Genomic DNA, 13,062 nt, shown 5'->3' on the forward strand with positions numbered 1-13,062 from the left:
GAGCCCAGGTTGGAAACCCTTGGGTTAGGTGGGAAAAAAATAATTTTATAACCACAGACACATTTCATCATTCTGAGAGTTGTTAAAAGCTTGAAACAAAATTACTACATGTTCCACAAATAATGCCGTAACATGTAGTAATTAATACAGATATCTTTTAAATGTATTTGACATATTTGGTAAGTAAATCCTTAATTGACGGGGACTTTGGACAAAAAAATAAAATAGAAAAAGCACAAGCAAGCAAGAGCAGCTCGTTTGTAATGCAAATATTTATTGTGCAGTAACTGGAGCAGTGGCCCATCTACAAGCTTTGAGCCGAGCCGTGATCACAGATCTCAAATCCACACAAAAGTGCCCAAGTGTGTGTGAGTGTGTGTGTGTGTGAGAAAGCTGTGTGGTTACTATGGCGACAGAGTGAACACAAGGCAGACAAACACTCCAGCATCGTCTCGAGTGGAACAGAAGCGAGGCCTTCAAGTGATTGTGGTCATGGGGGGAGACTGTGAGCGCAGGTTAGATAGGGTCTCTGCTTGTGCATTTGTTAATATGCTCTAAAAACAATAAAGCTAACACAGTCACGGTTTAGTAAACCACTCCTGCTCCCGTCTCGACAGCTCTCTGATCACAGAGAATCTTTAGACTCTTAGTACGGCATTTTGCCTGAATGAAGTAATCAGCAGAGTCCAGAGAGCTGTGAAGTCCCAAGGGAACGTGAGGGGGAAGGTGAGGGGTGTCTGGGGGCCCGTTAGGGGGGGAGGAGCATACCTTTGCAGTGTGTCACACGTCGCATCCCTTGTAAAGGTCACAGAGAGAGACACAAGTACCAGGTGAGGGGTGTCATGGCTTCCTCACTTCCTGGTCTGTCACAAGGTGTGAACGCATGTTCTGACTCTCGTGTCTACCAACACAACTTGTATGCTGTGCGGTGGCTCCCACTCAGTCAGTTAATCCACACTTGGACTAATTAGCACAATTTGAATAAACTGTGGCCCCTGAATGTACCCAAGTCAGTTAAATGTTTTGCTTATACTGTAATTATAAATGTAGTAGTGATATACTTTTTAGTGCAGCATCTCAGTTTTGGCTATAGCCGTGTATTACACTGGAATGCTTCATAAAGTGTCCCGAAATGAGCTTCACTCAAATATTGATTGCTTTTATTTTTAAGACAAATTCTTACAAATGAACACGTAACATTAAAATATTATTTTATTATTATAATGGGCAATATTTCAGGATCACGCTAAATTTTGTTAAACCTTTACAGGTTAGCTTAATTTGATCCCAAATTTTTTAGTGCTATTATGCCTTTTGTAAAACGTGGCGTTGTCTAACAACGACATGAGGGGCAAAAGTTCAGGGTTATACAACATTTTAGTTTCATTATAAAATGTCTCCCCAACATTGCCAAATTTACGAGCGTCCTATAATATTTGTTGCATTCATTTATCTGTTTTTCCCCCTAAAAATGGTTAATTAAAATATATGGATTTATTTACAGTATACAGAAGATTAATTCATTCATTAAAATACAAAAATGCAAACTTCTACCTCGTGAATTTATCGTATTTCTTGTGAAAACATTTTACTGTATTTAGTTTAAGGCAGTTTTTCCTTCTCGATGGACAGTTTTAAGATATAATATAAAAGTCGCTTCATACTATTTCCATTGACAGACTGTTTTCATTTAAAGCATGAAATTGTGGTCAAAAATCAGTGAAAAATTTAGATTTTGAAAAAAAGTAAAAACTCTTAGGTACAGTTGCATCTTTTCATGAGAAATAAATTCATTGGGTAAGATTTTGCAGCATAAATAATGTTTATCTACTTTAAATATTTAAACTGAACAAATTACTACAATGATGATGATTTAATGTAAATAATTTAGAGAACTATGATACTTTTTTAAATTAAAAGCCAACTATTTTACCTACATATTTAAACATTTAAGTTCACCATCTACAGATGACTGGCTCGAATGTCCCCTTTAAATGTCAAACGAGGCCCTTGGAGACGAAGATTTGCCCAACTTTACGTGCTTTGTTCGGTGCTGCAGTTCAATTTACACAAAGATCAATACTACACTGGAGTTGAAAGATGTTGATCAATACGCTTCTTAATTCATATTCAGTTCCATTTGTGGACTTTCGTCTGTGGTTTGTTCTGTTGTTTAAAGGCAAAAACAATAAACAAAATGCTCACCCTGTGCCCCCCCCCTCCATTTCAGAATAGCAATGCAAAACTACAGCGAGTATTTTCCAATGTAAAACCTCGGCAAATGTTTCTATAACAATGTGTAACTAAACAATGTAGAAAAGGTGCACCAAAAGGACAACATGAATGATGAGAATGGAACCATGAATGATTGCGAGAAGAAATCTACAGGACAGAATGTGTATAATAGCATTATCAAATGATGCCATAGTACTGTTAAAAAAAAAAAAAGGCACAAAATTACAGCTCTTACCTGCATTGAACACTGGGTCCCTCTGCTTGCTGCAAAGTAAACGAGCAAACTGTCAATCAGCGTCGGTCCCTGCACACCTTCAGCATAGACATCTTGTTGATTTGGATGAAGGTCACAGTAAAGAGCGCTCGCTCATTTGCCAAAGACGTTTCTTACCTGTCACTTCTTTTGCCACTGGAATTGCTACCTGTGGACCCAGCGCGAGTTCGGTTGCCTTTGGAGTCGCCCGAGTCTTTCCGCGTGAGAGACCCCACGTGCTCATTGGAGTTGGCTCTCCTCACCGTGCTGGGGGGACGATGACAGATGGACAGTGAGGAGGGGTGTTAGATTTGTATCCTGTAATTATACACTGAATCAAATTCAAGCACTTTCAAGCTCAGTTTTCTAGCTTTGAGATGGTATTATGGCTTGAGCAAGTTTATGTTAATATTATTTACATTAAATTAAAGGAGAGCCATCAAAAATATTTAGTCATATTTTCCATCAAATTCCAGAACAATATCAGTTTCAATGAGAGGTCTTATTAAGCTATTTTATCATACTTATTGCTCACCCCTGCGGTTGGCTGGCGACCAGTCTTGGGTGTACCCCGCCTCTTACCCAAAGTCATATTGGATTGGCTCCAGCTCATTTGTGAGCCTAATAAGGATAAGCGCTAGGGCTACACAGATACAGAATAGTCGTACTCATAAAAACGCTCAGATACTACAACACCGGCCCCTGGAGGCTACCTTGTTGATCCTGCCTGTAACATAGGCTTGTCTCAAAGATGAACCCAGCCAGGTGTAAGTACACACAGACCTGGACATTGAAACTGTGAAACACTTATTAAAGTAGTTTGATCTTGACGCCAATAGTTCCAATAGTGGGAATTCTCAAGCTAATAAAACACTTAAAAAAAAAAATAATAATTCTTACTTTTTTATTGCAGTTCAAAGTAAAGAATTAAGTGATGGTGTGATGAAGAATTACGTCATGTGACCTGTCAGTTGTATTTTAGAACCAAAATGTCTTGTGTTACAAGCGACATTGAAGAAAAAATGTGTGCTTTTAAATTATCAATGCAGGGCGGCATGGTGCCGCAGCTGGAAAGCGTTGGCCTCACAGTTCTGAGGTCCCAGGTTCAACCCCAGACCCGCCTGTGTGGAGTTTTTGTATTCTCCCCGTGCCTGCGTCGGTTTCCTCGGACCACTGCGGTTTCTTCCCACATCGCCAAAACATGCAACATTAATTGGACACTCTAAATTGCTCCGAGGTGTGATTGTGAGAACAACTAGTGTCTGTCTCGAAGTGCCCTGTGATTGCCTGGCAACCAGTTCAGGGTGTACCCCGCCTCCTGGCCGTTGACAGCTAGGATAGCCTCCAGCACTCCCTATGACCTTTGTGAGGATAAGGGCCCAAGAAAATGGATGGATCATCAACGCAAATGATTACCTTTCGCGGGCCTCATAAAATGATGTGGTGGGCCAGATCTGGCCCTCGTGGCTCATGTTGGACACCTGTGTTCTAGAAAGTGGTATATTTCATTGGAAGGTATCCAATGAAATGCATGATATACTTTTTATTCATTATATGGAATCACAAAGTTACATTTTTTATTATCTTGGTTTTCATGACTTGTAGTTAGATGTGTCAAAATCAATTTGCGATCAAGTATGAAGTTTACGGGCCACACCATTGTATTGCAGGTTGCTTTCCTACCCTCAAACATATACATTTAATAGATTGACAGAGTATTCTCATGTATATTCTCTTTCATAGTACAAGATAAATGGTATGAAAGGCATAATAGCAGAGGTTGAAAAGTTGGCTTTTTGACCCCCCAGTGGATGGTCTTGCACCAGCTAAACCTGATCAATTGAGCCGCTCGACAGCCGGCTTGTTCAGTACAATAAAAAGGCTCCATCAGCAGTCCACTGGCCAATTGGCCCTGTCATCACCTAATCCACCCTATTCATATTCAAAAATGGTCAATCCTTTTAGTCCTGATTTATTTTCTATTGAACAGAACTAAAAAGATGGAGGGAACCTGTTGTCCGCTACATTAGCAAGGGAGGTGCCACACCAATCGGATCACAAGATATAGGATACCGTTGATATTGTGTTGTTTATTCATTTCAATTACTGAACATTTATGACACGGATTACATGAGAATATTCCCAGTGCGTGGAACTTGTGAATGAAAAATGAAGTCTTAAAATTGCCATGAATGGAAATCGATGTTAGGATAGTGGTTAGCTTAGGGTGTGAGCAATAACACGGTGGCATGCTCACCTGAGCCGTGGAGAAAGAATTCTGGCTGACAAAGACAGAGGAGACAAACTGCACATCTTATTATAAAGGAAACAAGATTGCACGCCTTGAAGACTGAAAAAAAATATATACCAACAAAAGAAAATAAAGAAAAATAAAAACATGCATCTGCTTCTGAAACAAAGTTTAGTATTGATGCCACACGATGATGATTCCATGCTTAAAATCTGTATTGAGCCATTTTTGTCCAGAAATCTTCAGTAGAACTCCAAATTTTAAGTTTTAGTGTGTAAAAATTAAGCGTGTATCTATTTCCTTTACATGCATACTCGGTGTACCACATATTTAACCTTATCTTTAAGGAAACGCAATTATGAGCAAATTCTGTGTCAAAGAAGTAAAATTAACAAAAAAAAAAAAAAAAAGTGAAATACCCACAAATTTGTGACCATTTTGAGGGACAAAAACAGCTGCATTGAAAGGCTTTCTAGTTGACTTAGTTCATGAGATAAAAGTACAAACGGGGAAAAATAGCAAAAGGTTTTGATCTATTTGGACTGGTCACAGCTCTGTGCTAAAGTTCATTTTATTATGGAAATGACATCCAGGGATGGGAGACAATTATTGTTGCCCTGATAACATTTGCGCCACAATTATGCATGAATGAACATGCACACACACACACACACACGCACGCACACACTGTCTTTGCACAGAAACACATTCTTTAGGTTTATGAGCCCTGTAAAATGTCAGTGGCTTCGACTGACAAAGCGAGAGGTGAGGATTGATGGTAGGAATTATCAAGACATGAGGAGACAAGTAAAACACGACCCTTTGACCTGGTAAAGGGGCCCCTACGCAGCCAGTCCAATTCACCATAACCATTACTGAGTACGTTTGATTGATATCCTTTTTCATTTGCTCACCTCCTGCTGGACGCTGCGCTGGTGTCCTTCCTGGATCCAGATCCAGACGGAGAGGGGAGCGTGCCACTGCCTTTCTTTGGTAGTATAGTCCCGTTGTTGACTGAGGGTCTTAATGGCAAGGTGGCTATCATAGGCCGCGCTGGCAAACAAATAACATTAAAAGAACATTACACACATTTTTTTTTTTTAATCATAAGATTAATTATTAACTGAGATTGTGTTTATGACAAAGAAGTGGGCTAAATGCTCCCTTTCTTTGTCTTCTAATGCAATGAGTCTCAACAACAGAGATGGAAAAAGTAAGAGTAAGACCTTTGAGTATAATGTATAAAGGTACCACTTTATGGCCAGGTAAGATATAAATAAACCAACCAGAGACAATTAGTACATTTATAGGAAGAAACATGCTTAAATAAAGGAGAATAGTCAGTTTAGTGGGAAGAGTGACATTTATGTGAAAACTACGAAAGCTGTACGGAGAGCAAAAATACACAAATACCATTAGAATTGCATTGAAAAAAATAAAGTATATCAATGTAGAAACGTTCTAACCCCAAACAATCTTGAATAAGTGAGGATACACAGATATGTTTTTGTTTTTGCATCGTTTGTCCACTTTATCATTTAAGATTGTCCAACAAATGTAAATTTCAGCCAAAGATAACCCAATTGAATATAAAATGCAATTTTTAAATGATTTTATTGATTTATTTTACTTAGTCGGGGGTTGAGGGGGATCTCAAAGGTACCTGGCCAGAGGGAAAAACTAACTGCCACCGGAAAACATACAGTGACAACTGTTGGGGCAATTTTCTGCAGGAAAAACTGAAATCAAGCGTTTCTAATAACTGGCAAAGAATCTTATACATCTTTGTGGGGATGTTTTGGCCTACTCTTCCTTGAAGGATTGTTTGTACTCAGGAACACTGCAGTGTTTTCAAGCATGAACAGCTTTGCCACATTATTTACATTGTATTCAAGTCCGGACTTTTACGAGTGCACTGCAAAATATTCACTTTCTCCCAATGGCTGCACGCGGTTTTATCACAGCTCCCAAGCAAAAGCACTATTAGACAATCACAATGTTGAAAGGCAGGTCAAGGTCATTTTTAAAAAGCTGACCTAATGAGATCATTACTGGGAAAAAAAAAAGACCAACACACAAAAAAAAAAAAAACAAAGACCAAAGACCACATTTCAGACCATGGTTCTTTGCCAAGCAAGTGCAACAAGGTGGCTGATGAACATTAAACATAAAGTGTGTCCTTCAATTTGTAGGTGGCAACAAAAACAAAATGTGCATGCATACACAAACGCACAAAAGTCCAGACCAGAATTTAAAGAACAGCTTTTTCTGCAGTGATAAATATTTAATAGTTTCATGGGGCAGACACTTAGCACTCCTATAGTTATCTTCTTCCCTGCAGAAATTGTTCAGTGGTGGTAAAGAGGGAGTTGTAAGCTTGTATCACGTTAAAGAAAGCAAGTGTGTTTTTGTGTTTCAGGTAGATCCCTGTGTTGCGTCCATCTGCTGCAGCTAAAAAAAGAAAAAAGCTCTGAGTCATCTTCCATAAAAAATCTAAAATGGATATTCTGCCCGTCATCTTCTAGACTTTTTTACCCTACTCTACTGGGGATTGGGGGGGGTTGATGCTCCCAATGATATGTATTATAATATATATATAAATATATATGTGTATTTAAAATACAGAATTAGCTTTTTGTGCACTGTAATGTCTGAGCTCAGGTGGAATTTTAAAATTCCTCACCATCTCATCCTGCGCTTTCTACTTTGGCTTCAGACCAGACATATCCCACTCGAAAAGAGAAAATCTCGTCCAGTTTAACCACTTTTTCTTCGATTATTCACATACTCCAACAGTCATTGCATCTTAAAACAACAGCATTTCTTCTTTAACTTTCTCCATTAATATCGAAAGTAAACATAAGCAGCATGTCTAGCTCATCTTTGCTCTACGTTGCCCAGGCTGTGTTGCGAACTAAAGCAGCGGTGGTGGACGCTGTCATTAATAAAACTCATTGATGGGCTGTGGGAGTACTGTAACATTTGTAATGATGAGTGTACGTCTTTGAGGGGGGTTGGGGGGCAGGTGTAAGGTAAACTGGGAAAAAGAACGTAAGCAGTGGTCGTTGTTAGAGAAAGTTCCGTGTGCTGCCTAAAAGAAACCAGTGGCCTCTTCTTTTCATTTTTTACAGTACGTAACTGAATTGTGCCAATGGGTGTAACAACCAGTCATCCCTGACTCATTGACTCACATTGCACAATGCCACAAACTGAATAGCTGTATGTTATACTTTCAATTTGCATTGGAATTTTTTTTGTGCGCAACGCAGAATATCTGTGAAGCGACTGCATCAGTGGCACACGCGCGCGCAGTTTAGAGGGAACATTGGCTGACGTTTTTTTTTTTTTTTTTTTTTTTGGCACGTCGTCCTGCGATCGACCAAGGCTGGTTCTCAATCGACCAGTCGACGCATTGAGCACCCCTGTTCTAGAACAAAATATGTCAGAAATCCAAATGGAGCAAGTTATCACCATGCACCTTTTTCTTTTTCTTATCTGTGATGTGTGACTAACCCTAACAGGTGGTAAATTAAGCATAGTCATGTTTCAGTCATTGATATTTGTGAAATGTGAACGTTAATGTGTATTTGTGATGTCATATTGTATCTACCAACTGAGATAATTACAGAGGGCTAACCGTAACCTTTCACAGGTATCCGACACTCAGGAATGACAAAATGACACAATTCAAGTCACAGTGCATCAGACAGTACAAGACAAAAAGTGTGTTTATCAAAGTCAACGCAATTTGACACGATTCAAGCGGGCAGTGACAGAAAAGTGCTCGTCCATACAAATTCCACTAGGCCTAATCGGCACAAACAATTGGCCTACCTGACTTCCCAACATGGCTGTCTGCCGAGGGAGACTTTCTCATCAAAGCAGGCTCTATGCACAATACATACGACAACACAACTCAGTCTGGTGGAAGTAGAGTGACAAGCCGAATATAGGACTGGACGATAAGTCCTTAAAATTAAAATGGCACATTTTTTTTGCTGTTCTGACTGTTCTGATTTTAATAGACTTTTGGGAACATACAAAAATAAAAAATTTCACTTGTGGTAATTGATTTAGGTGTTTGAGTTCTGCAAAATATTTGCTTCTTTGATGTACATCCAGTAGCTCAGCTCAAAAATTTCAACATCTGAACAAAATTCTGCTTTTGCAAGGTATTAATGGGGAAACTGTCTTGGTAACGTGCAGAGCAATTGAACCCCCCGACTGCCTTTTGCATTGTTCCTTTCTCGTCACAGGGAAAAAGACTGCTCATGTTGTCTGTTTCTTAGCAGGAATATTTAATATTTGGAGAAGTCACTAATTGGAAGGTCTTATAAATATGGAAACATCACCTAAGATAAAGAAAAAAAAAACATTCCCGACAAGCCAACTCAAATTACTCGCCCAACCCTAACAGAGAGCAGCTCCTTCAGCCTAGTGCTGCGTAGTCGTTCACCTTTGGTGGGCCCTCGACGTGCGCTCATGGCGTGCTGCTCCTCGGATACGTTCAGCCGGCGGACCACGTCGGCCAGAGCGGACTTGAGCAGCTGGATCTCGTCCTCTTGCATCTGGACCCTCTGCTCCAGGGAGGCAATGCGGTCGGTGACCTCCATGCTGCTGGATGCTGATGCGCTGTCATCTGAGAAAAACACGGTGAGCTGCTGTCAGGGGCAATAGGAGTTGATAACATCATACAAAGTATTCAAAGTCAGCAGCACAATTTTTCCCCGTCTATTGTGGGAGATAGTTTCAGTGACCCCACAGTATAATGAAAACCATCAAAGAAACAAAACTTTTGAAAAACTACAATATTACTTGTATATTATAATTATATCGTTATAATTAATACTATACATTTAATATAATTGTCATAAGCGGCACACTGGGTGACTGGTTAGCAAATCTGCCTGACAGTTACGAGGAGCCCGGGTTAAAATCCGGCTTGAGGAGTTTGGATGTTTGTGTGGGTTTTCTCTTGGTACTGTACTCTGGTTTCCTCCCACATCCCGAAAACATGCATGGTCCGATAATTGAGGACTCTAAATTGCCCGTAGGTGTGAACGCGAGTGTGAATGGTTGTTTGTTTATATGAGCCCTGCGATTGGCTGGTGACCTGTTCAGGGTGCGCCCTGCCTCTCACCCCAACTCAGTTGCGATCGACTCCAAAACGACACCGATCCAAGTGAGGATAAGCGGTTTGGTAAATTAAAGAATAGATATTATGCATTACTTTTATAATTATTTAACATTTTTTGCCGATTCCCAGTGATTGAAACGAAATTGATTAAACATTTTTTCAATATATTTGAACAGAAAAAATGCAGGGATAAAATGAATAAAAAAAATACTGGATGCACTGTATTTTTTGTTAGATACGTGCCTTTAAAGTGTATGGAAGGTCCTCAATGCACCTTTTTGCTAATATTACATAGTTTTTATGCAGAATTCAAATCCGAAATCCATCCAGTCTTGTTTTAAAATTATGCAAACACCATGTATTAGTAAATAAGTACGCGACCACCCCACTGTACAGAGCGATGGATCTGCCTGTACTTATATGAGAAACTATCTGCAGTACGATGTGTTTACCTTTAGTGACATCAGAGGTCAGCCACACAAAAGGAGCCGTTTTTCAGACACCGTAAACTAGGTCAAAGTTTCTGGACTTTAATTCATAAACACATATTTTTTTGGTCTAAACATCAAAAAGGTTATGCATTTTATGGTACAGTTGAACATATATTTTCGTCTGGATAAGATAATTTGTGTAGGAAATGAGACATTTCATACACTTTAAGAAACAGGATGGGATGGTAAGTGATGTTGGCGGGTCTGCATGTGAAATACTGGCCGTGAGCTGTGGCTGACAGCAGCTCATGCATGTATGTGCTCAACGGGTTAGTGTTTTACTGTCTTCCCGGGATTAAATAAAATCCTGAAAATAGCACCAAGGCTGTGGTTCTCCTTTCCCACATGCCAATGCTTTACAGTAAGTGTGAGCATTTAAAAACTATAAAAAAAGATTGCTATGAACCACCTGCAATGTAGTGAGAATTTCGGTGATACAGAAGTGGGTACACAACAAAACAAACAATGTAATACATTGTAGCAGGGGTCGCAATAGGTGAACTGCAATATTTCGGGGAACAGCAATATTAATATATTGTATTCAGTTCATGAAAATGAAAAGCCAAAGAGCCATGGAGGTAAAATAAGATTTTTTTTTTACATTTAAACAGATATTTTCCACAATTGCCACCTCTGACTCACTGATGAGAGTCCACTTAATCAAAGCACACACATGCACTCACATGTGCACTAACACACACACACACACACACACACACACACACACACACACACACACACACACACACACACACACACACACACACACACACACACACACGATGACTTTGATCAAATATACATGTAAATCAGTGAGTGCTGTGTTTTCCCAGCAGACTTGCAATAACAATCAGATGAATAATGCATCGGACATCTGCGGCGTGTGCGCCCTCTGTGGATTTGCCTTTCCACCAGACCGGCTGCACAGATAATGGAAGTATGGGGGCCTCTTGACTTTGGGTAAATAATGTTGTCAAACACTTAAATAAAATATTGTTGCGCTAAAGAAAATAAAACCCGATACTTTGCAGATCTGATGTTATTCCAAGCAGGTCCTCTCTCAATAATACTGCAGCTTTCACTCAATAGTCCCATGGGTACCCTGCAGCCTATCTTTCCAAAAGTGGAAGGAAGCTGGAAAAGCAGGCGAGAACCCAAACAAGAATGTCCCAACTCCACACAGAAAAGCTAGAGCCAAGATTCAAACCCAGGACTTCAGAACTGTGAGGCAGTAACGCTAACCACTAGACCTATAAGGTCCCCTGAAAATTGATGACATATAAATAGTGTTGTTAAATAGCATAGTATTATTTTGCTCTTCACAACATATCTGCCCTGCAAGACCACAAAGTTGCTACATTAATAAAGCTGCTCTAAAGTGATTTGGCTGGTATCCAAATCGACAAATTGCAACCTCAATAATGGCAAATATCAAAAATACAGAAACTAAAGAGTAACCTGTAAATACTTTAATAATCAGGTACATTTCTGAATGACTGTTGAAATGCTCCAAGAGGCCCAAACTTGATCATATACGATTACAAACCACTGTCAATCTATAAACACAGATTCTTATATCAATTTTCACTTGAATGACAGAAATTCTCTCTTCCAGTCAGCTTTCGTTGCTAAAAACAAAATGTGCTCACCTGAGGGGCGTTCTTTGAAGCGCCGCTTCTTCATGGTAATTTGTGACTACGACTATCCCAACATAAAGCTCCTACTATCTGATGAGCATCTTTCCCCATCTGCTCCCAGCAAAGACAGACAACGGGATCACTGGTGGCAGAGTACAAAGATTGATTGTCACACAAGCCATCCTGCGAGGATCAACGCCTGACACCTACCCATCCTTACACGAAACCTTCAAATATTACAGACAGTCTTGAGACAGAATCAAATGTAAAGAATTGGATACATGTTCCAAAGTTTCAAGGCAGATATATAAATATCTGTGAAGTGAGTCGCCATCAGCATGCACACCCTGGGAGACCAGTGTCTCTCTTTCAATCCAATGAACCCACATTATTGCACCACACCCAACCAGGCTCACTTTGGTGCTCCGTCAATTACATTGTTTCTCTCTTATTTACAGTATCTTTCCTTGCCTCATTTTCAGGTAAAAATGAAGCCAGGGCACATATCCAAAACAATACCATTTGTATCATTATTTGATATGGCACACATCCCAGTACTTTACATTCTCTCTCTGGACAAAGTGATGGAGGAAAAAGTGACTAAGCATTTGGCTCATCCATCTTCCCCATCACTGAACAAACGAAGAAGCACTTTCCTGAGTCATGCATTGACCATACCCTCATCAATAATTCAATTGTGGACTATGCACATGGATTCTGATCCATTTCCCCTTATAGCACTCTCAGTATCAAAAACAAAGAACTACAATGTCAATCAATCCACCCATCCATCAAGCCGTTTATCCTCACAGGGCTCACAGAAGAGCTGGAGCCTATCCCAGCTAGCTTCCGGCGAAAGGCAAACTTGGAATAAGAATCAGATTTAATGGTCAAGTTTGTGAAAACACACAAGGAATTTTTCTCCAGCAGTCGGTGCCTACACCCTGAACTGGTCGCAGGGTCAGCCGCAGGGCAGATAGACACTATCACTCAGCGGGAATCAATCCCACACTGCCCGGAGCAAAATCAGGCGTGTGTACCACTACACGATCAGTAAC

The 13,062-nt window shown here is 39.9% G+C and overlaps 1 protein-coding gene across 13 annotated transcripts in view; it reads right to left on the bottom strand.

The window, feature by feature from the left end:
• eml1 (EMAP like 1) overlaps nucleotides 1-13,062 on the bottom strand; it is a 52,260-nt gene that overhangs the window by 15,613 nt on the left and 23,585 nt on the right. For 8 of the 13 annotated variants that reach the window (XM_061842841.1, XM_061842844.1, XM_061842836.1 and 5 more), the window contains 5 exons: nucleotides 9,196-9,378; nucleotides 5,654-5,792; nucleotides 2,627-2,755; nucleotides 2,471-2,499; nucleotides 769-795 (listed from right to left, as the gene is read on the bottom strand). In XM_061842841.1, the coding sequence (XP_061698825.1) occupies nucleotides 769-795; nucleotides 2,471-2,499; nucleotides 2,627-2,755; nucleotides 5,654-5,792; nucleotides 9,196-9,378 (507 nt within the window). Of the gene's footprint in view, nucleotides 1-768; nucleotides 796-2,470; nucleotides 2,548-2,626; nucleotides 2,756-5,653; nucleotides 5,793-8,573; nucleotides 8,628-9,195; nucleotides 9,379-12,016; nucleotides 12,106-13,062 lie in introns of those variants that run through there. The other 5 variants (XM_061842848.1, XM_061842840.1, XM_061842839.1 and 2 more) reach the window with 5 other exon arrangements.

Source organism: Syngnathoides biaculeatus, chromosome 15, assembly GCF_019802595.1.
Source record: "Syngnathoides biaculeatus isolate LvHL_M chromosome 15, ASM1980259v1, whole genome shotgun sequence".
NCBI classification, from domain to species: domain Eukaryota; kingdom Metazoa; phylum Chordata; class Actinopteri; order Syngnathiformes; family Syngnathidae; genus Syngnathoides; species Syngnathoides biaculeatus.